At 51.1% G+C, this 27,886-nt stretch overlaps 3 protein-coding genes and 1 long non-coding RNA gene across 6 annotated transcripts in view; 3 read left to right on the forward strand and 1 right to left on the reverse strand.

Moving 5' to 3' along the window:
• The window catches only part of NCAPD2 (non-SMC condensin I complex subunit D2), a 26,437-nt gene extending 12,465 nt beyond the window's left edge, over positions 1–13,972 (forward strand). The window contains exons 18-31 of one of the 2 annotated variants that reach the window (XM_075034503.1): positions 957–1,089; positions 2,613–2,697; positions 2,801–2,962; positions 3,208–3,425; positions 4,639–4,750; positions 5,066–5,189; positions 5,393–5,548; positions 5,761–5,938; positions 6,986–7,080; positions 10,318–10,398; positions 12,477–12,663; positions 12,909–13,035; positions 13,181–13,339; positions 13,522–13,972. In XM_075034503.1, coding sequence (XP_074890604.1) covers positions 957–1,089; positions 2,613–2,697; positions 2,801–2,962; positions 3,208–3,425; positions 4,639–4,750; positions 5,066–5,189; positions 5,393–5,548; positions 5,761–5,938; positions 6,986–7,080; positions 10,318–10,398; positions 12,477–12,663; positions 12,909–13,035; positions 13,181–13,339; positions 13,522–13,604 — 1,900 coding nt within the window. In that variant the 3' untranslated portion in view covers positions 13,605–13,972. Of the gene's footprint in view, positions 1–956; positions 1,090–2,612; positions 2,698–2,800; positions 2,963–3,207; positions 3,426–4,638; positions 4,751–5,065; positions 5,190–5,392; positions 5,549–5,760; positions 5,939–6,985; positions 7,081–10,317; positions 10,399–10,760; positions 10,832–12,476; positions 12,664–12,908; positions 13,036–13,180; positions 13,340–13,521 lie in introns of those variants that run through there. The other variant, XM_075034504.1, reaches the window with a different exon arrangement.
• Positions 12,521–24,328, reverse strand: LOC142033923 (uncharacterized). Of its 2 annotated transcripts, XR_012651402.1 has the most exons (6): positions 24,031–24,328; positions 17,490–17,653; positions 16,871–17,002; positions 15,470–15,760; positions 14,575–14,779; positions 12,521–12,652 (listed from the first exon to the last, which is right to left on the reverse strand). It is a non-coding gene; the product is annotated as an uncharacterized LOC142033923 (long non-coding RNA). The 2 variants fall into 2 exon arrangements; XR_012651401.1 differs by lacking the exon at positions 24,031–24,328 and having other exon boundaries at positions 17,490–18,417.
• Positions 18,896–21,321, forward strand: LOC142033922 (C-type natriuretic peptide 2-like). Its single transcript, XM_075034507.1, has 2 exons — positions 18,896–19,009; positions 20,511–21,321. The coding sequence occupies exons 1-2, from the start codon at positions 18,911–18,913 to the stop codon at positions 20,781–20,783; spliced, it is 372 nt and encodes a 123-aa protein (XP_074890608.1). The 5' UTR covers positions 18,896–18,910; the 3' UTR covers positions 20,784–21,321.
• Positions 23,227–27,209, forward strand: GAPDH (glyceraldehyde-3-phosphate dehydrogenase). Its single transcript, XM_075034505.1, has 12 exons — positions 23,227–23,330; positions 23,670–23,713; positions 24,335–24,434; positions 24,675–24,781; positions 24,867–24,957; positions 25,143–25,258; positions 25,382–25,463; positions 25,631–25,782; positions 25,916–25,994; positions 26,223–26,306; positions 26,453–26,550; positions 26,904–27,209. Exons 2-12 carry the CDS (start codon positions 23,691–23,693, stop codon positions 26,971–26,973), a joined length of 1,002 nt encoding a protein of 333 aa, XP_074890606.1. The 5' UTR covers positions 23,227–23,330; positions 23,670–23,690; the 3' UTR covers positions 26,974–27,209.
• The last annotated feature ends 677 nt before the right edge of the window (positions 27,210–27,886 follow it).

A 27,886-nucleotide genomic window follows, 5' to 3' on the forward strand; every position in this document is an offset into this window, starting at 1 on the left:
GCCTGCATAACAATGATCTTAAAGTTCTTGGCTCTAGAGCTGGAGCCATTTCTGGAGCTTACAGCCAGTTCTGCAATTTGAGTATTAGATATTCCTTCCAAGGTATTTCTACCACCCCATCCCATGTGCTTGTGGCAGAATTGTAGACATCGTCTCAAAATTAATACCCTTCCCTAAAATCATGGGATTTAAAGAAAACTGTAGGTTTCTAGGGTATCCCATGAGATCCTGCGTTGAGTCCATGGGTATGTGTGTGTGAAATAAGAACAGCATCGCCTTCTTCACAAATCTGCTAAGTGAGGTGATTTTGCTTTTTTCCTATAGATGCCAGTTATAAACTTCTTAGATTCTCTTCTTAAATACATTAGATTCTGTTCTTGCCTTTTTCACCCAGTTAATTCTATGTACCTCAGATCAGGCCTGGACTGAAGAATATACAATTCTACCTGTCACAGGTAGAAAGTGGGGGGTGGGGGTGGGTTTGGGGTTTTTTTTGTTGTGTTATTTTCTTTCCCACAGTAGGGAAGGAAGTGGCACATGTCACCAGTCCTGAGCTGCTGGACTCTTTTCTGTTTTGCAATGTTTTTCTTTGTCTTACCCTTTTAAATTTTGGTCCTTCCTGATAAGAAAGAGGAGTCAAGAATCTTCTTTCTTTACAAAGAGACAGTGTGCCGAGCGGTGTTCACTTTGAAGAACCTCGTCTCTTAGCCGAGTGTGGATTATACTGGCTTCTGTGGAATATTGCTTGCTACTCTTATAGCTATATCTTGAATTTGCTGCTCTTATAGCTATATCTTGAATCATTGGATGGATTTGGGTTTTGTATTTTTTTTTTCTCCCTCTTACTCAAACCACTGCCTTCCACAAGGTACAAGGAGTATTTCTCTTGGTTATCCACACTTCTGTAAACTTTCAGCAGCAACTCATGTAATACCCCCATCCCTTCCATTCCATAGAGGGAAGCCAGAGATCATAGGTAGCAACTTGGACGTCTTGGTGACAGTAGGGCTGTCTGAGAAGGTATGCGAAGATTATCGCCTGGCTCAAGAAGTATGCAATGCCATCACCAAACTTGCTGGTAAACCTAAGGTAAGATTTTTAGTTTGTTCTTGAGGTCATCTAGAAACAGTTACCTAGAAACAAAGAAGGGGTGGAAATTGAGAAGAGAGAGAAGTGATTAAATTTTTACTGATTTTGAAATTAAGTAGGTTGAGACCATTCAGCAGCACTGTCTGGAAAGCTTAGCACACATCAGTGAACATGTAATAAAAGAATTTTCATTAGGCAACAGGCTGAATTCAATTAGTAAAGAGTTCAGTGCACAAGAAAATCTGTTTTCCTTTCAATTCTCTTCCTCAGACTCCCAGTTCTAAACTGATTTGTGTTTCCTCAACCATGAAGCCCTTTCCTCTACTGATGTTTTCTGGTGGTGTGATTCTTTTGCCCTCCCTATTAATTGATATTTGGGAGTTGTCAGCTGTACAGCTAAATATAAAACATGAAAGTTTTTCAAACCTGTCCATGTTGTACTTGCAACAACATGATGGTCGATGGCTTCTTTGTCTGGGGAACAATTTATACTTTTTTTTTTTTCTTTTTTTAATGCACTTGGAAAAAAAATCTCTTTCGTTTTTGACTCAAGCATTTTAGTGCATTGTGGTTCAGCAGTTTCAGCATAAAAGCAGCCTTCCTTCACACAGCACCATCATTCTGTGTTTGCCCCTTCCACTGGGGACACTACTGGAGGACCTTCATGAATTAGGGTGTATCACAACATATAAGAATGTTCTGAAGATGATTGTAGTTCAATTTTAGGTTGACTTAACTCTGCAGTTAAGTTTGTATGTGAGAAGGGACTGAACTGTAGATACTTGAATGACTGTGGTAGCTCTTCCTTCGTTCTGCCCCCAATCAGAAATTGAGTACGGAGAGTAGGGTTGTAGTGAATTGAGAAATTTTGTTTCCAGCTACTGAAAGCTTGTAAATCCTCAAGCAGTAGCTCATTTTGGTCAAGTATATTTTTATCAGGCAGCCACAGGTCTGCTGGGATATCTCGGGCATTGTCATAACTTGGTTTAGTAGTTCTCTGGGTTCTTCTATTCCCAACCTAAAATGTGGTGAGACTGCAACAGCCTAAGTGTGAGGTGGTGTTGGATCCAGAGCTATCCTCTGTTATTTCTACTGATGATACTTTGCTTTTAAACAAAACCTCATGGTTCTGGAGAAACCCCAGGCAAGGTCATCTAGCTGCCTTGCTGTTGATAACTCTGAAGATGCTCTAAAAGTTTCCCTCTTCATTTATTGTGGATAATGAGGAATCATATGAGATTTCAAAAGAGTTATTTTGCTTTAAGCTGAAGTAGTGGAACTGTCTGGGTTGGCCTGGGATCATCATTTGGCCAAGCTTTAAACCCACCCAGTGCTGCCACCATGCCTTCAAAAGTGACAGTAATGCCTCTGCTGTGTGTTCAGTTGCAGAGCAGTACTGAATGTCCCTGCCATGGGCCTAGCATGGGTTTGATTAGCATTGTGCACACAGCAAGGTTAAGTACCAGGAGGGTCATGGGGGCATCTTTTATGTGGTAAAAGTAACTCATCTATTCTCTCTGCAGTCAGCGCTGGGGAATAACAACACACCTTTTCGACTGCCACAGAACCATATGCTCTTTGGTTGCCTGAGTAAGACTGTGAGTAAAGGTGAGCTCACGTCAGCAGTAGGTTTGGAGGAGATGGAGTTGGACTGTGAGACAGCCTGTGTTGTTGCTGGTATGTGCGGTACAATGCTCCCTCTCCTCAATAGGCTTTGACCAGCCAAGTGGTCACTGGATCCCCTTCATGGAGTCAGCGGTAATGCTCATCTACCAGCTAGCGGAAGGGGCGGAGGAGATATGTGCTCACATCCTGCAGGAGTGCAGTCAGCAAGCTCTGGAGAAGCTGCAGGAAGCTGATGGGCAGAAAGCTGGTGAGGAAAAAAGCTGGTGGAGGAAATCTGTACCCATGGTTTCTAGTGCTGTGCTTGGGTGGCCTAGAGTAACTGCAGAAGGAGAACAGAACTGAGGGGCTAGTGGAGGTGTTGGTGCGGAAGAGTGCGAGTGCTGTGAAGGAGTCTGTGGAGCATGGAGATGGGTTATACAGTGAGACTTGGCAGTAACTGATGAGGGAAGAGGTCTAGATCAACACTGAACTGTAGTAATTTTTCTCCACTAGATCCAGGAGTTTCTCCCAGCAGAGTCTCTGGTGGTGCTAGCAGTCTCCCCACGTTCCTGCTGACACACCTCGTGTCCCTTGTGGGACAGGTGGCACTGCAGCAGGTAGCACATTTGGAAGTGTCAGTGAGTGCAGAGCTACACAGACGCCGCATCCTCAGAGAGGAGGAGAAGACCAAGAAGCGTTCTGACAGCAGCATGAGGCAGAAGAGACTCCGGGTGAGAACTGAGGTTTCTTTTCCTATGGGCAATTTCCTATTTCTTCTAGTGTCCCAGCTACTGCTACAGCAAACTTCTGAAAAATGCGCTCCTGAGGATGCACGAGGTCCAGGGTAATGCATGTTTTGGTAATAGAAATGGACACGTGTTGGTTAGGATTAGCAGGGAGAACTGAGGTCCTTGAATGACCCTGTTCAATAAAACTCACACTGGTCTTGGGTTTTGAAGAGGGAGAGAGGAGGGAATGAAGAGTGATGTCCTGGCCATGCTTATCTTCGTGCTTCAGGCAAACATTTCCTTTCTACTCATCACCTCCTTTCTTACCAGTGCAATCTTTTGCAATTGCTGCTAGTGGTGAAGAATACTCACTTGTATCCTGAGTTTTGGAAAAGGGCTTCTGGAACCTTGGGTTTCAGTCCACAGGGTTTGAAGGTCCTGTCCTCTCTCAGGTGGTAATGATAGAAGTTTAATAGTAGCCTTCTTACTGGGACCTGTATGATAGAAATACGCAGTTTGGTTAGGTCTACCTCGGAACATATTCCAGAGTGTAGTGAGGCTGACTTTCTTGAGTAAGAATAGAGAAAAATGTTGGGTGTCCCTAAGTATCTAGTCTCTATTAGATGCCTATACTGCTCTGTCCAGAGAGATTTGTAGTTCATTTCCTCATCTGCCCTGCTTATCAGTGGCACTATCGCTTCCCACACAGGAGGAGGTAACTGAGATTTTTCCAATAAGCAGCAGTTGGATGCAGATTTGGTCCCCATGCAACACTCATGTCTGTCTTCTTCCCTCGTGTTGCTTTTGCCTTTCTATAAGGTTTCCCGTAATCTTGCTCAGAAGACCAGCAATTCACAGGCTGCTTGGAACTTCTTTATTTTAGGATTTGCATGTCCCTTAAGTTGTGCTGAACTCAGGTATTGATGCCAGATGTTTCCTATGCCTGTCTCAGCATAGTAACTTCAGTAGCTTAGGTGTTCTTTTTCATTGGTGTTCTGTGACATGTGGAGTGGCAAATCCTGGACTAGCCTTCACAGTTTCATTCAGTTCTCAGGGGGAAAAAGTGGGTTATAAAACTCTCCATCAGTCTGTTGTTCTCGACTCTAGTCACGCTGCTGGTAACATGCATGCACGTCTCGCCCAAGAGAAGAGTACTTCATGAAGGAAGGGGTTATTGTTGCCTGTCATCTTTTTTACAGTTTTCCTTTCTGCACAGAGCACAGGAAATGAGACAACTATGGAGGAGGAGCTGGGCCTTGTGGGAGCCACAGCTGATGACACTGAGGCTGAGCTCATCCGCAATATTTGTGAGAAAGAACTTCTAGATGGTAAGTGTGGCTGCCACCAAGGACTACTGGTTCCTTCTGCCTGTGTGAAAGAACAGGTATGGTGGGTAACAGATCCAGAAGGAGGAAGGCTGTTTCCTTCAGAAGGAAATGCTGTAATTTTTTGTCTGGTGTCAGTTTCTATGTAGGCTGTCTGTTTCTTTGCTCTGCCTCTCTGGAGGTGGTTTTTCAATGGTGAAAGTGAGTCAACCAGTTTCTATAGTTTGCAGGAGTTCTGGGATATATTAAGTCATTGTTCTTAAAGAGGGATGCACCAACAGTGCTCTCATACTTGCTGTCTTTATCCCTGCTCTCTAGGGAAGCACCTGTTCTCTGCCTTTGTTCCACTGGTGCTCAAGATCTGCAACAACCCTGGGCTCTACAGTGATTCGGCGCTCTCAGCTGCTGCAGCCCTAACTCTTGGCAAACTCTGCATGATCAGGTAATGCCTAGCCATGCCAGTGTTCCCTTCCCAGCCTTCCTAGTACTAAAGCACAAGCAAACGTTGCAACTCCTTTCCTGTGGAGAGAACAAACACAAAAGAGCGTTCATAGTTTTTTATTTTTGTGTGTTGTGTGTGTGTCTGCTCTCTGTGAGATGGGATTTTGGTATCTATGCCGCCTTTTCTGTACTGTATCTCATCAGCTCCGAGTTCTGTGACTCCCACTTGCGCCTGCTGTTCACTATGATGGAGAAGTCCACTCTGCCTGGTGTGAGATCCAACCTCATTATTGCAGCAGGAGATCTGGCCATCCGTTTCCCCAACCTGGTGGAGCCTTGGACATCGCATCTCTATGCCAGGTAATGCTACACTCATTGCTGGGAGAGGACAAGTGATGAGAGCTCTGTGGAAGGGTGACACTGGGCCTCCAGATGGTGACAATGACCCAGGAAACCAAATTTAAAGGAGTCGGTGCAGGGAGACAACGGACCTGGGCTGTGGAGTAGGCTGTGGGTATCGGTAATTTAAAGATACTCAGCTGCTTTCTGTGGTAACTATATGCTTCTGTCAGGTTGCGGGACCCCTGCCCAAGCGTGAGGCAGACAGCTGGACTGGTGATGACTCACCTCATCCTCAAAGACATGGTAAAGGTGAAGGGCCAAGTGAGCGAAATGGCAGCTCTGCTTATAGACCCAGAGGAGGCAATCATGGGAGTGGCTCAGAACTTTTTCAGTGAACTCTCCAACAAGGCAAGTGGATGCTCAGGGACCTTAGTTCACAAGCGTGGGGAAGGGCTGGTGGAGGCTGGGTCAATGACACAAGAGCTGAGTCCTGGAGAAGGTGTGTTAGTGGTGTAGAGCAGCTGTCTGTCCCTCTATGTTGCCTAACTGAGGGTAGATAAAGGAAATTTTGCAACATGAGTTTTGTTGGAACCCTGATGTTGCCGAATTTGACTTCATCTGTTCACATGGGAAGGCAGATTCTAAGCCAGTGCTTTGTCCCTTTGCTTTCTTGCATACACCCAGCACAGGGTTGGGAACAGTTTTCTGCAGGTTACCTTTAGGCCTTACAACAGGGTTCCCTGACCTTATCGCTCAGGCAGTGCACTATCTCTGAAACCTTTCAAAGTTGTTCTTGGCTGTATGACATTGAGATACTTAAATTGAAGTAGTTACAGCCCAAGCAGGGTAAGAATAGCAGCAGCATTACCCCCTGTTACTGTTCATTCAACATGAAGGCTGCTGTGGGCACTTCAGAGTCTGAGATTTACTGCCTGAGAAGCTGCAATGATACTGGGGCTTTACTATCTTGGCTTGCTCTATTAAAAGCAGAGCCAGCCACCTGACTGCCCTGACTTCCCATCTCTGCAGTGTCTATGACAAAACCACGTAAAAGCAGTGGAAAAGGAATCTGAATTGGACCTTTTCAGGCAAGATGGGAGTCAGTTCCTTGAGCTGAACTGCTGTGCAAGTTTCCTTTATCAGGAAGCTTTTGTGTTGGGTTGTGACAAGGCTGGAAAGCAAAGAAACTGCATCCAAGTCTGCCAAAGAGCAGAGCTGTTGCAAACCAAGGGTTGTTGGTTGGTTGGGTTCCCCCCTGCCGCCCTTAGCTTCAGCCAAGTGGTCCTGGATAGGTTTGGCTGGCTGTGTACAGCTCGTTTCAAAAAGCTGGTGTTTTCAGTCAGTAGATTTGGGGTGGGGAGAAAGGAGGTAATTTTAAGTGGGCAGCTTATTTGGCTTGACTCCAGCTGTCCTTCACAATTCTGTATCTCATGTAGAACCTTGTATTCTGCACAGGGTAATGCCATCTATAACCTGCTTCCAGACATAATCAGTCGCCTCTCAGATCCTGACTGCGGTGTAGAGGAGGAATCCTTCCACATTATTATGAGGTATTCTGGCGTTAAAGAAATCTCTTTTGACCAGGACTATGTTTATGCAAAGAGGATGTCAGATCCAGGGAAGAGAAACTACAGTGACATATTGTTGTGATTTAACCCCAGCCAGCAGCTAAGCACCACGCAGCCACTCACTCACTCCCCGCCCACCCAGTGGGATGGGGAAGAGAATCGGGGGGGGGGGGGGGGGGGGGGGGGAATAATGGGTTGAGATAAAGACAGTTCAATAGGAGAGAAAGAAAGAAAATAATAATGATAATAATAAAATGACAAGAATAAAAGAATTGGAATATACAAAACAAGTGATGCACAATGCAACTGCTCACCGTTCGCCAACCAATGCCCAGTTAGTCCCCCAAGCAGTGATCTGCCCCCCTGGCCAACTCCCCACAACTGATGTACTGGGCAAGACATCATGTGGCATGGAATATTCCTCTGGCCAGTTTGGGTCAGCTGTCCCGGCTGTGTCCCCTCCCAACTTCTTGTGCCCCTCCAGCCTTCTTGCTGGCTGAGCATGAGAAGCTGGAAAATCCTTGACTTACTATAAACACTACTTAGCAACAACTGAAAACAGCAGTGTGTTATCAACATTCTTCTCATCCTAAATCCAAAACATAACACTATACCAGCTACTAGAAAGAAAACTAACTCTATCCCAGCTGAAACTAGGACACATGTACAAAATGCTTTTTCCAGTTGTTCTCCTTGATCTGACTTTTTCAGTCTGTATCTGAAATGGAGTCATGCTGGGGGAATCGATTCTAAAGCCACATAGTTGGGAGTGAGGAGACACTCCACAAAGAGTTTCCACTAGCCCATTCAAAATGACTTTCCCTCTAGAAAAGCAAAACAGTTGGTTTTATGCATGGGAATGTGGCTATGCAATGTCGGGACAACACAACAGATTTTAAAGACTGCTGCCTTTGTCAATTTGGTGGCCTACTGGATTTTTGTAAGCAATTTTAGTAAAGCTGTAGTTAAAGTAACAGGTTTGGGTTTGGTTTTCTTAGTTTTGTTTTTGGTGTTTGTTGGGCTTTTTTTTTTCCAACAAAGCCTTACTCCATAGTATAGAGACATACTGGAATATTTCGGTCTGAGGGTATTGGTTGCTCATAGACAGCACAAAGAATGTCTTTAGTGGTAAACTACAATAAAATCACCAGTGATTTTTCAACTAGTCTTTCTGTCCATGAGAATCCAGTACCTTTAGGAAGACGGATGTAATTTTGGACAGGTAGGAATTGCAAGGCACAGAAAAGGTCTATTAGTGAGGCTGAAATTGAGACTGAAAATAATCTATGGCTGCAAAAGTAGATGGATGTTTTGCTTCAGCTTTTAGTAAGGAGGGTAATGTGAAATAATGGGAAATGCAGCATGTGGCTAGTGACAGCATGTGTAGAAGGGAAAGTTAGTGTCTGAAGTGGAAGCAAACTAGCACAGAGAAACAAGAAGGTGGCATGTAAAAAGAATGGGACATAATTTAGGAATTTTCAGTACAATTTTTAATAAATGTCAAACTGGAGGTGTTACCGCATACCTAGTGAATCGTTAAGTGTAGCACTTGCATTAGAGTGTGATTAGTGTGGTTAAGACAGCTATAGATGGACTTTTCAGTCTTCCAGCAACATGCAGTGAGAGAACTGAAGGTGCCTGGCAAATAAGAGAAAAGGCAGTATTGATTTCACAAAGTAGACAGGTATCAAATTAGTCTAAAGCTAACTAATTTTAAAGAAGACCTCATCATCAGTTAGCACACCACATCATATCCTTTAAATGGGAAAAAACAGAATAGTAGTTGAAACTGAACTATTTCCCCATGTAGAGCTATATGAAATGCTTACATTGTGGAGAGGATCCGGTTTCACTCAGAAACCGTGGTGGACAAAAGCACAGGCTAGGAAGGAAGCAGTGGCTTATACTCCAGGGATACTTGCCAAACTGGAGAATAGGGAGGTGTAAAAAAGATAGGGATAGTGGGGGGACCATCACTGTTAAAAGACTCTTGTGGAGAATGAGAGGGTTACAGTAATAACTGAGATGAAAACTAGCAGAAAAAGCATAAGGTTGAATGTTTAGAAATTGTTTAACCTCTTCTGTAAAGCTATGACTAAAGTTAGAGATGTATTCCTCTTGCTATTTTAGCAGTCAAGTTATTTCTGGTTTATGTATAGGGAAGCATTGGTAGTGCTGGTGAGACCTTGCCTGGAATGCTGCCATGGTCCTGGTCACTTCAGTTAAAGAAAGATGAATTGATGCTGGAACAAATGCAAAGGGAGGACTCTTGAGGATACGGCCTCTGTTCCGTATCTAGAAAAGAAGCTTGGTGTGATGGTGGTAGATATAACAAAGACTAAACAAGGATGTGCTTGGAGCACTTATATCAAAGCCAGTGGCAACCTGACTGAGCTTAAGTTAACAGAAATGTTGGTACAAGAAAAAGGGAGGCCAGCAGGACCTTCTTAATAAATAGAAGTTATTCAGTGATTTCTATGAGGACGTCATGTAAAATGCAGAAGTACTTAACTTAAAGTTCATGTCTCTCTATTCCTCAAGAAGCTAAGAAGAACATGGGATCAGGTCAGCATGTAAGTTCTGTTAGGCTTTGTTCCCACTTCAGTGCAAAGTAACGCTCACTTTTCCATTGATCCAAAATACAGCAACACACCTTCAGCAAATTAATAATAAGCAAGTCACAAGAATGGTTTTGAAGGGAGAAAAAAAAAATACTGCATGCCACCCCACTCCCCTCAAGGTCTGCTCGTCAGACATACTAGTCTGCCAGCACAACTTGTGAAGTGAGGAGATTGTCTGGAGGTGTTGCATGCTCTTAAAACTGGATGGAAGGAGCTGATCAGAAATAGACACTGCAGCCTTTTCAGCATCCCTCCTACCTCAGACCCTACACAGACATTAGTACTTCTTACTCTGGTCCTACAAGGGTCTTTGCTTTAGATGAGTTTCTTAGTTTCATCCTAGGCAGGTGCTATTATGCAAATATGCAGTTTTAATTACATGTTATGCCATAGCAGCTGTCCCCCAACAGGGAAATATATATATATATGCTTATACCTTCTCCTGAACTGAGTCTGAGGCATGCAGAGCAATCTTGTCATCTTTTGGAGGACCACCTAGCTGGTCACTGGATAGGATAGCTGCAGGCCTCCCTTGGTGTAGGCAGAAAGGGGGTTTCCTCTCTGGGCTCTCAACTATGGCATTTTTTTTCCATTGCAGACATCTATTTTCATATATTACAAAAGACAAACAGACAGAGAGCTTGGTGGAGAAACTTTGTCAGCGATTCCGGACTGCCAGGTGGGTTGCAATCCTAATTTTCCTGACAAGCAAGTCTGCTTCTTAGGAATTGTTGTAAGAAACTAGCTTGTATATGGTGGTTGTAACAGGTTCCCATCATATCTTCATGTCCCAAAGTGACAAATGCCGAGATAACCTGGGTTAGGTCGTCCCCCCCTTTTTTTTTTCTATCTTTCTCCTAGAAATACATGAATAAATATGTATAAATTAAGGCTTCTGGTCTTATTACACTGTGATTGGCCCCTCTCCCTTCACTCCTTTCTTAGGGAAAAGGTTTTGTGATAATTTAGATCTGCATTAGAGCTGAGCAAGGAGACATCCCACATGTGGCTCTTATGCACCTTTGTGGTCCTTCTCCACAGGCTATTCCCTTGCATCTCAGCTAAGAAATCAGTGTGTTCAACTGAGAAGTTGGGATCTCCCCTGCAGTCCTGTCTGTTGATACAGGCCTGTCCTTGTTCTGCATGCGTGGGCTGCTCGGTACTAACTCTATGCCTGGAACTCTGTTTTCTTATTCAAGGGCTTGTGTCACTACACACTTGGTCCTTTGCTCTGTTCTGTCTGCAAGATGCATATGCCTTGCTTATGGTGCTGATTATGGAGTATATAGTGCAGGACACATCCTGTGAACCTGGGATATCATTTTGCTTCCTGGGTTTTGGGGCTATTTTTGTTGCTTCTTTCCCCCTGCTTCCCAAGCTGTAACTTCACTGACCCAGATGTGCTTACCACCCCCTCCCCCCCTCCCCGAAGAAAGATAGTAGAAATTTATCTGCCTCTCTGTCATGTATTTTCACTGATATCTTCATTTTACCTTCCACTGGCTTTGGTGCATCCTGCCTTCCTCCATTCCTGTGGTTTTCCTTCTCCATCGTTGTGGCTTTGCCCTTGAGGTTTAAGCTGTGTCTGCTTATCTTGGCCACTTGTACGCAGTGCCTGAGCGTGTGACCTGCTCAGCAGCCTCAGGGAGTTGCATATTCCCCAGAAATATTTGGATTTCGTTTCCTGAGCTGGAGAGTGGCCCCTCTCTCCAAAATTGTCTCCCAGGAACACTGGTGAGCTCTTCATATCACAATCGTGAAGAGCCATGTCTAGACTTTACTAAAATGTCCTAATATTTCTGTACCACGAAGATGATGAGTTTAATGCACACTAGCAGTAATGCTAGAGTGAGACTCTCACTCCAGGCTAAAACAGGAGCTTATCAGAAAAGATTTGACAGCCACTGTCACTCTCCTCAGCATTTCTGGAGATCCAAACATAGCAACATGCCAGGTATCGGTTAGACTTTAAATGTGGAAACACCTGGATGCTGCAGCTTTGTGCTCCATCTGTCTGCATTTGGACAGTGCGTTCTGAGAGAGCACATGCAGGACAGACTTCCGGCCCTCTGGTTTTTATGTATTAATAATAGGGGTTTCAGCCTCGCTTTTTTTCCTCCCGTTCTGTCACAGTGAGCTACATTAATGATGTTAGTTTGCCTTTTTTTTTTTTGCCCCCTCCCCCCCCCCCTTTTTTTTTTTTAAAGTAACTTTTGCTGGAATGTAGTCATCCTCTGATACAGCAGTTGTTATTTGTTCACTTTCTATGTTAATGAAAATGGCCTTCTTTATGTAACTGGCCTGTAACTGGCCAGGAAAGAGAGAGAACATCAAATACAGCTTCTGCTTGAGACTATCTCAAACATGCAAAAATGAGCAGCCAGGGTTTTTTTATTATTTGGTTGAAATAAGGCCCTTCAAGAGGAGTTCCCACCTTACTGAGTGCATTTTTTCCTCATAGCCAGCAATAACTTCTGACACTTTTTAAACAAGTGACTGTGTTCTTTGACAGTGCAGCCTCCGTGTTTTTCTGACAGACACTAAGTCAGTGTCTTTGGAATACAGCCGTGGCTGCGTATGATACGGCATGGCACTCCGTAACTGACCTGTAACAGAACAACTTGAATCTCACGTCCTGCAGGGCAGAAGCACCTGCAGGAAATGCTTTATCTTCATGTGCTGTAGTTCTAGGTAGGATGTACTCATCCTTGCACACCCCTTTTCACAAGAGCTAATGGCAATCTTTGTCTTTCCCAGAACTGAGCGTCAATATCGGGATCTGTCCCACTGCCTTACTCTGCTTCCCCTCTCAGAACGGGGCCTTCACAAGCTGCAGGACAACTTTGACTGCTTTGCAGACAAGCTCCAAGATCCAGCTGTCTACAGTTGTTTCCAAGCTGTGCTGGTTCGATTCCGCAGAGCAGGCGGCAAACCTGAAAATAAAGTAAGGATGGGGAGCAAGTGTCCAGGCCAGGACAATTGCTTTTTACACACAATGATTGGAAAGCCCTGCAGTTCTCCATTTTAAGCAGGCTACTCCTCACCCCTACCAATTTACAATTTATCAGAGAACTTGATGGCAATTCTGCTATGGATGTAATACTTCTTTCCCCCCGCCTTCTCTCTCTCTCTTTTTTTTTTTTTTCTTCTTTTTCTCCTTCTTTCCCCACTGTGTTACATCTCCATCAGACTCTGGCTGAAGAGCTGGAGCAGAAGCTGTTTGCCTCCCATAACCGAGGGCTGGAGTCAGCAGAGACATGCCAGGAAGGTAGTAGAACTCCAATGCCGGAGCCGGCCAAGCAGAAACCAACAGGAGGTATGTTCCTTTTGCGAGACTGCGAGACCGCAGCCTTCCCCCGATCTTGCAGTCCAGCAGAGACACCTAGGGACTTTTCCTCACCCTTACAGACAGAATGGCTGCTACCTTTCTCTTTTTTTGTTGTTGTTTTTTTTCTTGGCAGGTTCACGCCGCCAGCCCCTGAGCACAGCCAACAGGGATGATGATTTTGTCACACCCCAGCCTCGCACCTTCCGAAACCAAAAGCGTGCCCAAAAGCGCCCTCCACCCAAAAAAGCTGTTATCACCTTCTCCAGTGATGAGGAGAACAGCTCTGAGGACGGTAAGCCATTGTACATGTGTGCTCAAAAGGTGAAAGTGGAGAAAGACTGTAGATTTGGTCCAACAGGGATGTTCTTTTGGTAATGGGCAGAAGGTGTGTAGGGCTTCAGAGCACTGCCTAGGTAGCCTGTAGCTTTCCCTGTTCAAGGCAGTGGAGTTATTGACACATTTTACTCTCTTTAGAGCTATCAGCAGAATTAACAGAGGAAGAAACCCCCACCAAAACAACTCCCATCACCAGATCTTCAGCCCGCCGGCTGCGCTGAGGGAGCCATCTGCCACTGTCTTTAAAAATAAAACTTCTTTTTTTGCAGCAGTCGTCTTCTGTTGTCTGAACTACCCCATAATATGACAGTGCTTTAAATGAGGACAAAATGGAAGTTACGCAGCAGGCTAAAGCAATTCCAATCCTGTCTTTGTGGAGATTATCAAAAGAAAGGCAGTGATGAACATAGCTGCAGCTTTGAGTTGTTTTGCCCTGGCTTTGCAGGTGAAAGTAAGCTGCTCTGATTTAAAAAGAAAAAAAAAAAAAAATCTTTGGAAGAAAGTCTTTCTAAGAAGAGCCCAACTAACCACTGAGTACAAAATGCTTATTCCCTTCCCATTTTGTACTTGGTTATAAGTATACCATCCAGCTTCTCTTAACACAGGACCAATATAATTTTGCTGAGTTTAGGCCCTTTTACATCTGATCCTTTTTCAAGCTCTTGCCCTGCACAGCCCAGCAGGGCTTTGAGAGGAGGTCATCTGCATCTTTTTCTTGTACAGATCTCCTCAAAGAAGAGTTGAGCGATTGGGGGGTGAGGAGAGAGGGAGAGAGAGAAAGGCTGACTTAGACTGTAGCTAGAGCACTTCAACAGATAATGTGCAAAGTGAGTAGGAAAAAAATACAACATTTAAAGGTTTTTAAAAGAAAAAACAAACAAATACTTTAGAATTATCTTTGTTCAAGTTACTAAGTATACTGGTACCATTGGTTGTCTCACTGCACTTTTTGGAATGTATTTGCTGTGAATCCAGTTATGTTTCAAGTAAGACTGGTACTTCAGCTCTTTCCTTCCAGGAATGCCACATTGGTGTTCAAGTCAGTCCTGACATTTCTTGGACTGCCATGTGAACATTAAGTGCCCTAAACTTGAATTTGTGTTAATCACATAAACAACCTTTAACCCGCCTCTCTCACAGGCAAACTGGCATTTGTCCTAGAGCTACTAGTACAGAATTATTTCCTCTTACCTGCCAGTTGCCTAGAAAGCAGACTAGGCGCTAGCTGGACAGGTTCCTGCAGATCTTCTGCATTCTCTGTCTGTGAGGATCTACCAAGTTCCTGCAGTTGTCATGGTTGCCCTTGGTTCGCCAGCAAGTAGAGCCTGCTGCTCAGTTCTCCTCTGGCCTGGCTGCATAAGTAGTGATAAAAAACTGCTGTAGCTTATTTTGATCGCTATATTAAAAAAAAAAAAAAAAAGAAACCGTATTAGAAATTGCATAGCTTTGCATTGACCTGGGACTATGGGGGTTTTGTGCTAATACCTGAATGGACATAAACACATCTACTTGTTTCTACAAGCATTTAACGAGGGAATGATGGGGTGACAGGTGTATTTACTGGGCTGGGATGTGTGGACCAAACACCACACTTGAGTCCCAGACCTGGGTAGAAAGATCTGCCCCCTTGCCGCCACTAGTGTAATAGCCAGATACCAATATACCCTCCCCAACTCCAGAGCACCCCGGTAAGAACAGGACAATCGTGAAATACAAAGATCAGAAAGCTACAGCAATGTCCCTCTCTCCCATCCTCCCTGATAAAATATTCAGTGAAAGCTACAGGAGACAGAGGCAGCAGCTACAGCATTAACGGTAAATACAACACAGAGTCATACATGCTGTATGTGATTTCCCCCACCACCACCCACAGGGTATGTCACTCACAAATGGGAATGAAAGAAAAAGGACGGCATATATGGATTTCTACCCAGGCTCAAGGCTTGACAAGTCTGCAATAAATCTTGCATATAGATATAGATATATATATATGAGATAATATGTTGACAACACTGCAGTGAGGGAGATGGGAATGGGTGGCTGGAGGGAGCGAGGTGGCCATAAAAGTGCCTAAGCATTGGCTTACCTTCAGGCCATGCTTTTCCACTACAAGTGGTTAAACCTTTTCTTCAGGAGAGCTGCGCAGCCACCTTTCCGAGATGGAAGGAGGGTTTGGCCGTCAATGACTGGACTGACGCAGTGGCTCCTTCACTGCTTTGCAGTCCATCTTTTGCTCTTTCCTGGGCACAGCACTGCCTGGTCAAGCGAGAGCAGTTCAGGGAGCGGGAGCTGCTCTTGGTCCCTTTCTGCAGGCTGTTCAGGTGGAGCATCCCCCTCTCCTCACTGGCCTCTCCTGGCATCGGAGGAATTAGCGATCCTGCGTCATGGACAAAGAAAGTCCTGCTTCATCCAAAGATGAAGCAAAAAACCAAGAGGGGTTTGAACAGCTACGCAGCGGCTGCTGCCTTAAGCAGCTGGTTGCTGCCCTTCTGTTCCTCGCAAGCAGCTGTTTCAGTGGCTGCCGCGATGACCAGGAATTGCTACTGAAGGAGTAATCCCATTCCCTCGCTTCCGAGGCAGTGGGATTACTCAGTGCCGAGATCAGTGGCGTTTCCAGTCTCTGAGGAACTCCTGACCACGGTGGGCTCCAAACTCCTACGTGTGGTACCAGTGGAATGATGTGAATATCGTCCTTGCTTCTAGAGCCTGCAGCAACCATCAGCCCTTTCCTTCACTGTGGGCCAAGCGTTGTTCCCCCAGGGTACTGCACCCAGTTCCTAGTCCTCCCACTCTCCAGTTGCCCTGCTCCTTTCCTTTATAAGCAACTATCTGTAAAAGACTGATTGTGATTCAGCAGGAGACCACTTTTCCAGTGGTCTTGCAAGCTCTAGAATCGGTGCCCCAGCATCAGAGGGGGAAGGGTTTTTACAGAGGAAACTTGTTAGCACCAGAGAGGAAAGGACAATAACCTATTTGAGTCAGAAAACTGGGGCAATCGGGGACTCGTCTGCCAAAGCCTTTTCACTTCACAGTCATTGCCAGGACATGTCAGAGCAACTATTCAGTTCTGCTGCAGTCCCAGCAAGGATCTGGGACACGGAGCAGCTGCAACTTCACGGCACCTGAGTCATTGAGCATCTGCAATTTATCCAAGCTTTGCTGGATTTGCAAATTTGCAAGAGAATTTGCAAACTTTGTCTCCAGTCTCTAAAGTTTCTTGCTTGGCATGGGACAATGACCACTCCTTCCCTCTTGCTAGCCTCAGCTTTTGCTGGACCCAAGGAGGAGACCAGTCACTTGAGAGCTCGGAGCCTGTCCATCCCTGCAGGGCTCAGTCTGCGTGCAAGTGGGCTGGAATTTGGAGCAGTTGCAAACACATTTCTGGCATTCTTTTTGCAGTATGGGGGCTACCACGTTCGAGGGCTGCCAGATCAAACCACCACTACATTTCCTATCAAAACCAAAGCGTTGTTGCTTTTATACTTACCTTTCACTCAGGAAAGAGCTGACTCCTGGAAGCGGTGCTTTCAACCTGAGATGCATCTGCCTGCAGCTGTCTTGGCAGGGGCATGAATACTCTAGCGGACTGACTCAGCTGCTTCTGGATGGTTGGATGTGACTAGGAAGTACAGAACAACATCCTCTGAGACATCTTGCATGTGGGATGAACACGTGCTCGCTTCCCATCCTCCTTCCTCTCTTTCCGACCCCTCCAAAACTTTCACACCGCAAAGCACCGTACCCTACCGCATCCAGCACACGGAGGGGCTGGCTGCGCACACGCATCGCACGCTCCGTTTGTGCACGAGCACCCCGTCCGAATGCCCACGTGAACCGCACATCCCGTGACTCTCCAGCAGTCACCTGTGCTTTGTAGTTTAAAAAGCTGGTATGAAAGTAATCCTGTTCCCCATGAAATGTCTTGCTGGAGGCCGTTAACCTGGGCCTAGGGAGCCCCTCCATTTGCCGGTGTGCCCTGGAAAGCTGGCCCAGGCGAGGCGGTGACAGGGGACTGCCAGACAGGATCACCAGAGCATTGCTCTGGAACCAGCACCACCCACAGGTCGCAGGTATTGGCTAGAGCTAACATACTTGGATGCCCCCACCTGTGCAAAGTCTCTTCTGCTTCCAGTGTCAATGCTCCGGACTGAAGCCTGAAGGCTGAAGTTTCACTTTTCACGGACTGGATGCAAAACGGTTCGTAAAACTTTCTGGCTCCTTGGGCAGGGAAGAAAGGGACCCACAAATCTGCATCTCTGAGTCCAAAATGCTGGGAAGGAAGGGAGGGAAGGAGAGGAAGAAAGACAGGGCAAATATCTGAACTGTCACTTTTGTTATCTCTGCAAAAGACTTCTTTTTTCTAATTTTCTTCTGTCCTTAAAAAAGAAATAAATAAAAGCAGGCAGCAGAACACTGCCTGTCAAGTTTTGACCCAACAGCTCTGTGCAACAGTACTGAAGAAAGGGAAGTTGAAGGTGTTATTAAACTCACCCCAGCACACCCACTACTCATCCTGCACTGGGGTACAGTCCCCCCATTCCTCTCCCCTGACAAACTTTCCTGATTAGTTTCTGTCTTCACACCCAGGCTGACTTCTGCACCCTGATCTCCAAACAGTGACCTCATTGCCTTGTTCAACTGGTGAGAAACTACAGTAAAATGGGAGAGGTAAACAAAGGGGGGGGGAACTAATGGCCAGAAGATTTAGGAGGTAGGAATCTGCTCCTTGCCGTCCCGCTTCCATTGTGCGCCTGAGCTTGAGAAAATGCAAGCTGAGCCTCGACAAGCTCTTTTCTGTGCCGGTTCCTCTGGAAACTCAGCCCGGCCCTCCAGATGGTGACTCAGGACAACCAGCCTGCAAGTTATATGCCCGCTAGTACTAGACCCACACACCCGTCACCGCTACAAATCCCGTAGAGTTAGCGCTGGAATTCACACACCTTCTGCAGCAAGAGCTCTTCATTCCCAGGCCAACCGGCTCACCAAGATATAAATCTTAAAAACGAAAGCCTGTATTGTCACGGAGCTGAATTTGTGTCAGCTCTGTGCAGCCAGCAGTGTGCCTACCACTAGCTGAGCTGTAGTTCATGCTCACGCTGATTAGAGAAATAGCATTAACAGCACTCTGTCTACCAGGAGTATGTTCAATATCACTATACAATGCAGCCTTCAATATCCTCCTTTGGGACATGTTTCAAAGTGTCACCCCATTCCTGACCCTGACAGATACCTCCAGGTCCTGGCCAGCAGCAGCTCAACTCACATCTATCTTCCCAGACACTCAGTAAACACCTTTGTGTCCTTTTTCTTTAGAGGAAGGGGTCTTGCTGAGCTCACCCTGAAATATATCACCCTGGACAAAAGGGCTGAAAGGTTAAGGAGCTCCGGGGGGTAGTTCAGCAGAGAGCTGGGGGCCAGGCGCCTGCCAGAACCAAAGCTATAAAGGCGAAGAGGGGCTAGGGACCGCATCCGACACGGATGCTGCAGGTCCTGCCTCGCCTCCCACAAGCCCTGGGATAAGAAGAAGATGCTGGGGCTCCAGTCGTGGCCTTGCTCGCTTTTCCTCCTCTTAGTTCTGCTCTCTGCCAGCGTTCAGACCGTGTCCTTACCAGAACAGAGGCTACAGGTAGGACGGACCGGGAGAGAGCTGAGGGAGGTTTCAGGAGTGGAGGGGCAATTTGGGGAGGTCGTGTTTGAACCTGGAATGAGCAGTGGTCCCAAATTCCAGCTACCGGAGGCTGCTGTCTATTCCCACTGCTCCCTCCCTCCCCTTCAGTCCAACAGCCTCAGCTCTAGGGTGACTGCATCTTCATGACCCAGCTCTCAAGGAGCAGCAGCATTGCAAGACAGCGGGCAGACAAAAGCTTTTTAGTGCTCTCTGGTCTGGGGCAGGCTGCCCGTGGGACTCCCCACATTGCCTGCAGAGGCTTTTAATGGTGAAGAGACTGGTCCTGTCTAACTCTGCCCTGCGTCAGCAGCCACCAGAAATTACAGTCGTGTCCCTCATCGTGTTCAGTGCCTGGTTCTGACGTCCCGGATGGAAGGCACATCCTGCTGGGCCGGGATTTTCACTCCTAAGCTCGTTATTACCCCCCAGTAGCCCCCCTTTAAAGCCAAGAGCCCCAGTCAGGATGCCAGCTAAGGGCTTCTTCACTTGGGTAGTAAATCTTTTATCCTCAGCAATTACAGCAATAATACTTCTGGCTTTCAAATCTACCCAGCTCCCTCTTACTCAAACCGTAACCTGCACCCCAACACCTTGCCTTCACGTCACCCTGGGAAAGCTACAGGGAAGTAGTTAGGACGTGAACTAAAATCACAAGACTGATCCTGCTATGACTCACCGCTTTCACTCCTCGCTGAAGATGCCCGTGTCCGCTTCAATTAACTCGTTACCGAAAAGAGCTGCACAAAGGCATCTTCAGCCTTAGCTCAGCACCCACGTGAGGGACAGATGTGGAACGGCTACCGCAGGCTGCTTCCCTGGGCAGCCATGCCATGCCTCCGCTGCGCCCGATGTACTTCCCAACCCTCGTCTCCCTACAGCCAGAGGCTGTCGGCAGTGCTGGGGTGTACGATCAGCACGTACGCGCCTGCACAGATAACCTAGAGGATTCCCAGCAGATGGGGAGTCCCCCTTCCTCACCCCTGCTCTGCTCCTGCCTCCCCCTCACCTTTAGCAGCAGGTATTTGGGGCTGGTCTGTCCTCCCCACCAGCCCTCTGGAAAAAAAACAAAAAGAGATGCCACACAGCAGCCTGAGCACATGGAGGTGCTCAGCATCAGCAAAAGGAGCAAGGACTGAAGCCTGTTACCTTCCAAGTAATGGGGCGCGGAGGGGATGCTTTGACAAGAGCAGGGCAACCTGCAGGCAGGCAGAGGCTCACAGCAGCTGCCTGCCTGCTCTTTTGGACAGCAAAATCATTTCAGGCTGCAGGAGGGGCCGGTCTAGCCCTTCCCTGTGTCTGGATGCAAGGTCACAGGCACAGCGCCTGTGCGCTGGCACCATTTTATGTCCCTCCCGAGCCCTAAGGAAGGTGTGAGCAGTGGGATGCGAGGCGGTACAAGGCTTATTGCCTGGAGCACAGGAGACCCTGCTCTCACCCCCTTCTCCTCTGTTTATCCCAGATGCTCCTTTCCCAGTTGCTGCCCCTGGAGCCCGAGTCCACGCTGGCCGAAGAGGACGCGAAGGAGGGGTCCAGCTTCGGCCCTCCGTCGCTCTCCTCCACCCTCCCCTTCCTCCCCTCCGGGGCTAGAGCTGCCCGTCCCTCTCTCTGGCGCAAGACCCTCGCCGGTCGCAAATGGGCACTGCCTGGAGATTGGGCCTGGAAGGCCGTGCCCAGGGGCTGCTTTGGGCTGAAACTGGACCGGATCGGGACCTTCAGCGGTTTGGGGTGTTAGTCTCGGAGGGGGGGCCGAGGTGAGAGGGCCAGCAGCGAGGGCTCAAACAAGCGGGCAGGGAAGAAGTAAGGGGAGACCCGAGAGCACGGATAGCGGGGAGGACCGGGAGCGAGGGGATGGGGCCGGCGGGGCAGGCTGCGGGACCACCACCTGCCTGCAGCCGGGGGCAAAGGCCGGGACGCGGGACCACCCGCGCTTACTGGGGTTGTGCTGGGGGGGCCCGACCCGGGGTGCGAGAGCAGGCAGGCTGCGCGCCGCTGGGCGGCTCACCAGCCCCGCTTCTCCGGAGGAAGCCGGAGAAGGAGACCCAGGCGCCCGCAGCACCGGCTTGGGAACCAGCGCGGCGAGCCGGCGGCCGAAAACCCCGGAGCTCCTGCCCCAAAGGAGAGCGGCGGCAGCGGTGGCGGGGGAAAGCGGCACCGGCGGTACGAGGAGGAGCTGCCCGGCTCCACGGCTGCCCCTCGACCGCAGGACCCCCTGCTCCGCCGGCAGCCCCCCTCCCTCCTCTCCGTGCTCGAGGACTCGCTTGCTAATTAAACAGAGCTGTATTAATTTCCGCGTCTCAGCTCGGCGGCAGCGCCTCCGCAAGAGGCCCGGGGGGGGGGGGGGGGGTTGGCCGTGCGAGGGCGAGGGGCTGGCAGCGGTGGGGGGGGGCAGGCCGGGAGATGTCGGCAGAACCTGCCTCCCCCGGCCCCCACGCGCGGGGCCATGTTGGGTGCACGCCGCCATTCCGAGTGGGCCAGGCGGCACGCGCGGTTGCAGCACGGTGCCGCCGGGACTGCGGCGGCGGTGGCGGGGGTGGGGGGGGGTGGGCAGCAGGCGAGATATCGACCGCAGGCCGGGCACGGGGGCAGAAAGGCCACGTTGGCTCATCCCAGCCGCACTGTGCCCCCCCGGCGCAGGGCGGCCGGTGCTGCGGTGTTTGCCGAGCAAACACAGGGGCCTCCTGTTTGTGCAGAAGCTGTCCCCGAAAGCCCCCCCCGGCCCCTCGGCGGGCTTCAGCTGGGGCACCGCGAACGCCGGCACGGGCTTGCACGCCTCCAGCCCCACCGCGGTACCACGCGAGCCATCATCTCCTGGCCTTTAAGAAAAAGGTCGTAACCTCGTCCGGGTCTAAACTTAGCCGCCGGCTCCTCCACGGCACCGGGAATAGCAGCGGTATAAGGAGAGTTGGGTTACGTTCGAGCTGCGTGACCCCTCTCTGCCCCCCGCCCCAGTACCTGCACGGCTCCCCCAGCCCGCTCCTCCCTCCTCATCCTCACATCCCTGCTGAAGCCCCCTCTCAGCCGACCAAGCCGGAGAGACAGGCCTGCTCCCACCACCCCGGATCTGCATCCCCACCGTTCCCCCACCTTCCCCCGGGACCCCCTCCCCAAGGGACGGAGGTTTTCGGGCACGCTCTGGGCCTCGTGCCTATAAACGCGGGTTTGTCCCGCTGCACCCAGGCCGTATGAGCCCTGCACCGAGCCGGGGGGATGCAGCCCCGCACGGGGCTGGTGGGGGTGGAAGGCGAGCTGTGCGGCGGCGACGGCCGCCATGCAAGGAGCGCTGCCTTCTCGCAGGCAGCCGGCGAAGGCGGGCCGAGGCGGCGGACGCGGGCCGGCAGGCGGGCAGGATTTCCGCCGTCACGTCCCCGCGGGTAGCGGCGGTGCCGCAGTGCCTCATTAAGATGGTGCTCACGCTGCGGCGCGTGGCCTGTGCCGGGCCGGTGGTCCCATGCAGAGGATGCCTGGCTAAACCCACCCAGGGGAGCCAGAGGCAGGCAGCTGGGGGGGGGGTCCCCAGCCTGGGGGGGGGGGGGAAGCGAGCTCCCAGCCAGCACCCGCTGCCTGCCAGCGCTGGGGGAAATGGGAGATGCTGGCGGACCCTGCTGCTCCCTGGGGGTGTCCCCAGCATCTCCGCGGCCCCCTTTGCCCTCGCCGCCATGGCTGGGGGGGCAGGAGGGTTGGGAGAGGGGAGCAGCCTGCAGCCGGGGGGGGGGGGGGTGTGTGTGTCTGTCCTTTGTTACCAGGTAAAAGCAACCCACGCCGTTCCCCCGGGGTGGGCGAGCCCCTCACCGGCCATCACCGCCGGGGGGGTGTGTGTGGGGAGGGGGGTGTGTGTGTGGGGAGGGGGTGTGTGTGTGTCCTTCCCGCCTCCCCAGGCAAGGTCCCAGCTGCCCTTCCCCACCCTGCGGACACCTCCCGTTTATCCTCCGGGACCGCGGCATCCCTCCCCACCACCACCCCCCCCCCGTGGGGTGGCTCGGAGGGAAGGTACACCCCGCACCCCCAAAACCCGCCGGGACCTTTGCAGCCCCCTCCCCTTCCCTAAACCGGCTCGGGGCCTTTGTTACACGTGGGGGGGGGGGGGGGGGTTACCGGTGAGGGGGGAGAAGCAACCGCACCCGCAGCTCGGGCGCACGTAGCCCGGCCCGGCCCCCGCGTTCCCATTCGGTGCCGGCCCGCCGGGGCGGTCTCCAGCCCTTCCCCTCCGCGGCTATAAAGGGCGGCGGAGCGGGGCTGCGCCACCTTCTCACTGCGCGCCGGGGCGGCACAGAGGCAGCAGGTAACGGGCGTGGGGCGGCGGGAGGAGGAGGAAGGGGGCGGGGGGGGGGGGGGTCGCACACACGGGCGACCACCATCACCCACCCGGGGGGAGGGCCGGGCTGAGGGGAGGAGGAGGAGGAGGAGGAAGGAGCGGGGCCGGACCGCGTGGCGGCGGGCACAAAGGCGGCGCGGAGCCGTTCGCCTCAAGATGGAGGCGGCGGGGGTGGAGTGTGCGTGACCCCCCCTCCCCCTTCCCTTCCCGCCCCCCCGGCGGGGGGGAGACGTTAACGGTTGGGGGGGTGTGAGGGGGGGTGGCCGTTATCCCCGCGCTCACCGGCCGGTTTTTTTCCCCCCTCAGGAACATCCCGAAGAGGCGAAGATGGTGAAAGTCGGAGTCAACGGGTGAGTGGCCGGGGGGGGGGGGGCTACAACACCGGGGAGCGCCCGGCGGGGTTGTGGGGGGGTTTGTGTGAGGGCCAAGGTCGCCTCAAGGGCGGGGGGGGGGGGCTGTGGGGGCCGCTGGGCCCGCTTTACCGTCGCCCCCCCCCCGTCCCCGGTGCGGGGCTGAGGGACCGGTCGCGCTGCTGAGTCACTTCCCCGTGTAGATTCGGGGTGAGTCACCTCGGAAGAGCCGCCGTTCCCCGCCTGCCCCGGGGGTGTCCCGGCTGTGGGTGCCCCCCACCCCGGGGGTCCCCCCCCCCCCACCCCCCCCCCATCACCGAAAGGTCGCCCGGTGGATCGTGTGTCGTCGTCGGTGGCCCCGGCGCTGTGACCTTCTCCCACCGGGCCGAGGAGTAACCGGATCCCCGGGGCCATCAGTAAATTTAGCGCTTGACCTTTCCCGGTGCGGGGGTCGGTCTTAATCTTTAACCGAAGTACCTCGGCCTTTGGACGGGGCCCGACGGGTTCCCTCCCGCCCCGCCGGGCAGGGAGAGGCGGACGATCCCGAGGGAAGGCAGCGGGCCGTGCCCAGCCCGCCACGTTCCCTGTTGCTCGTCCTCACCCGCCTCTGTCTCTCCCCAGATTTGGCCGCATCGGCCGCCTGGTCACCCGGGCTGCCGTCCTCTCTGGCAAAGTCCAAGTGGTGGCCATCAACGATCCCTTCATTGATCTGAACTACATGGTGAGTTGCCTTGCAGTGCCCCCTCCGGGCTTCTCCGAGTAGAGCTCCCTCTCCTCTGTTCTAGTAGCTTCCCAGGAAAACCGGGTGTGGGCTAGAGGCGCAGGGCTGGGAGGTTCGGCAGAGCCGAGTACGGCTCGCCGAGGAAGTGGGGAGCTGAGACTGCGGCGTAGGCAGAGCGAGGGTCGGGGAGATGGCAGCCGGGGTGCCTGACCTTCCACCCCCCCCACCTCTTTTCGCTAGGTTTACATGTTCAAATATGACTCGACTCATGGTCACTTCCGGGGCACTGTCAAGGCTGAGAATGGGAAACTCGTGATTAACGGGAACGCTATCACCATCTTCCAGGAGTAAGTATCTCTCTCCCTCTTGCCCCTCTGGAGGATGAAGGCGGGTGTCTCGTGGAGAAGCTCTTACAGTTTTGTCCCTCCTCAGGCGTGACCCCAGCAACATCAAGTGGGCAGATGCTGGTGCTGAATATGTTGTGGAGTCTACTGGCGTCTTCACCACCATGGAGAAGGCCGGGGTGAGTATGCCGCAGTGGCACACGGGAGAAGGGACTGCCGCTCCTGCCCGTGGGGCACGTCACCGTGTACAGAGTTGCTCAAGATGAGGAGGAGATGGGGCTGGGAGGGAGAAGAGGTGGTCTGAAGAAGTGAGCTGTTGGAGGATTCTGGGTTATCTAATCTATCTAATCTCCTCTTTTTCCAGGCTCACCTGAAGGGTGGTGCTAAGCGTGTTATCATCTCTGCCCCCTCAGCTGATGCTCCCATGTTTGTGATGGGTGTCAACCATGACAAGTATGACAAGTCTCTGAAAATTGTTAGGTAAGGAGAGAGGAAGATGCTCTCTGGCCTGGAGCTCTCACCAGCTGCGTGGGGTCTCATCTCGCCTTTGTTAGATGTGTTGCCTCTGGCTGATGAGCCTTCCTCTCTCTCTCTCTTCCCCAGCAATGCCTCTTGCACTACTAACTGCCTGGCGCCCTTGGCCAAGGTCATCCATGACAACTTTGGCATCGTGGAGGGTCTTATGGTAGGTCTGGAGCTTGCTGCTCAGAAGGGTGCCCAATCTCCAGGTCTCCTCGTGCGAGAGGAAAAGCATCTGTACTCCCTTTGTCCCCTGGGATGGGGAAGAGCTGCCTGGGATGCTTTTTCTGGAGAGTATCGGCTGTATTCTGAACTCCTGTGCTCTTTTCCCAGACCACTGTCCATGCCATCACAGCCACACAGAAGACAGTGGATGGGCCCTCTGGGAAGCTGTGGAGGGATGGCAGAGGTGCTGCCCAGAACATTATCCCAGCATCTACTGGGGCTGCTAAGGCTGTGGGAAAAGTCATCCCTGAGCTCAATGGGTGAGCGTTGTCCCTTCTTGGGTGTCAGGAGGAGGCAGTCAGTCCCTGGCCAGCTCTGACCCATTCCTAGCAGAATGGAGGGCTGGCAGAGGGGCGCTGGGTCCTGTTCCCTGCTGACCTATGTCTTTCGCAGGAAACTTACTGGAATGGCTTTCCGTGTGCCAACCCCCAACGTCTCTGTTGTGGACCTGACCTGCCGTCTGGAAAAACCAGTAAGTGTTGTGGACAAGGCCCTACCAACCTCCAAACCTGCCCCCGCTTCCTCTAAACTCCCATCTTTACCTGGATTTGCCCTCTCTGCATCACTCTCTTCCCTAAGACTTGATCTTTGTGAAAACAGCACCTGCCACGGTGCTCCCATGTCTCTCCTCCCTCCCCTCCACCCGGCGGACATTTTGTGTGAGTTGGGATCTGACCATCTTAAATGTATCTCTTCTCAGGCCAAGTATGATGACATCAAGAGGGTAGTGAAGGCTGCTGCTGATGGGCCCCTGAAGGGCATCCTGGCATACACAGAGGACCAGGTAAGTAACTCCTAGTCTCTTGGCCCGTGGTTATTGGCGCTCGCCTCATTTTTCTGATGGTAGCAGCCTTGCTGGGATGCCGGTTTGGGCACTTCTGGTTCAGGCTGTGGGTGATGGCGTGCGCTACAATTTCCTCTCTGTTCCAGGTTGTCTCCTGTGACTTCAATGGCGACAGCCATTCCTCCACCTTTGATGCGGGTGCTGGCATTGCACTGAACGACCATTTCGTCAAGCTGGTTTCCTGGTAGGCAGAGCCTGGGGGGTGGTGGTGGGGTTCTGTGGGGTTGGGGCCGGCACAGACAAGAGACAGACTTCTGTCCTGTTCATCACGGCCGGCTGGCAATGCAGGGTGATAGGCAGACCCTTGCTGAGCAGGGTGGCTCTAACATGTGGTGATCTCTGTGGAGTGAGATTGCTTCTTGCCTGAAGGGGCTATAGCCGCCTTCCCTTACTGGAAGGATGGATGGAATGCTTCTTGCTTTACTGGAAGTGGGTGGGAAGCCGCCTGGTTCAGCTGCGTGGGCAGAGGAGCAGGAACCATGGAGGAAGGGGTGCAAGAAATGGGTCGGTCCTGACTGCTTCTGTTTCTCTCCCCAGGTATGATAACGAGTACGGATACAGCAACCGTGTTGTGGACTTGATGGTCCACATGGCATCCAAGGAGTGAGCCGAGCACACAGCCAGCCCCCCTGCTGCCTAGGGAAGCAGGACTCTCCTTCGTTGGAGCCCCTGCCCTTCTTCACCACCGCTTAGCTCTGCATCCTGCAGTGAGAGGCCAGTTCTGTTCCCTTGTCTCCCCCACTCCTCCAACTTCTCCCCGAGCCTGGGGGAGGTGGAGAGGCTGATAGAAACTGATCTGTTTGTGTACCACCTTACATCAATAAAAGTGATCACCATCTGAAATGCCTTGTCTGTCTGTCAGTGGGAAATGGGAGCAAGTAGTAGGGGGGTGTAAGGAGCAAATGGACGTGCCTGCTTCAAGATGGGTCCTGGCTGCAACTGCTGGGCCAGCTCTTCGAAGCAGTGCTATGTGGACACCGGGTTGAGGCTGTGAACCCAGGCAGCAGAGACCTGGGAAATGCCAGCGGAGTCGTTTTGGACAGCTCGGGTCATGCACAGGCAAGGCGGACTCCTGAGATAGCAGACTTGCTTCCAAGAAGAGCGAGCGCCCATCTCCACTGAGCGCCAGGCTGGAGCGAGCGGAGCTGTGGTATGCGGACTGGTGAGCTACGTGTGCCAGATGTGAGAGGCAAGACTCCTGCCCGTAAGCCAAAATAAGGTGTGGTGCAGGGCTGCGCTCGCAGGACTGCTGTGTGGAGGAATGGAAGGCGGCTCTGCTGCTCAGTCCACTGTCTAGCTCTGGATTTGCTTGTCTGGTGGGTGTACGCAGAATAAAGTGCTGAGCAGATGGCTTCTCTCGCATTTGGTTTGGCAAAGGGGCACGAGAAACAGGAATTATTTCTTCTCATTCCTCCTGCCTTAGCAGAAGTATTACAAGGAAGATTTTTCATTTGCTCTTACCTCTTAAAACGAATCAACTTGCCCTAGAGGAAATGGCTGCCTAGGGACGTGTCGGAGGC

This window comes from Buteo buteo, chromosome 8 (genome assembly GCF_964188355.1).
Source record: "Buteo buteo chromosome 8, bButBut1.hap1.1, whole genome shotgun sequence".
NCBI classification, from domain to species: Eukaryota; Metazoa; Chordata; class Aves; order Accipitriformes; family Accipitridae; genus Buteo; species Buteo buteo.

Coding starts and splice junctions, on each gene's coding strand:
- GAPDH (XM_075034505.1), top strand. CDS start 23,691: ATGGTGAAAGTCGGAGTCAACGG. Junction 25,259..25,381: donor AAGTCTCTGAAAATTGTTAG/GTAAGGAGAGAG, acceptor TCTCTTCCCCAG/CAATGCCTCTTGCACTACTA. Junction 26,307..26,452: donor TGGCATACACAGAGGACCAG/GTAAGTAACTCC, acceptor TCTCTGTTCCAG/GTTGTCTCCTGTGACTTCAA.
- LOC142033922 (XM_075034507.1), top strand. CDS start 18,911: ATGCTGGGGCTCCAGTCGTGGCCTTGCTCGCTTTTCCTCCTCTTAGTT. Junction 19,010..20,510: donor TACCAGAACAGAGGCTACAG/GTAGGACGGACC, acceptor TGTTTATCCCAG/ATGCTCCTTTCCCAGTTGCT.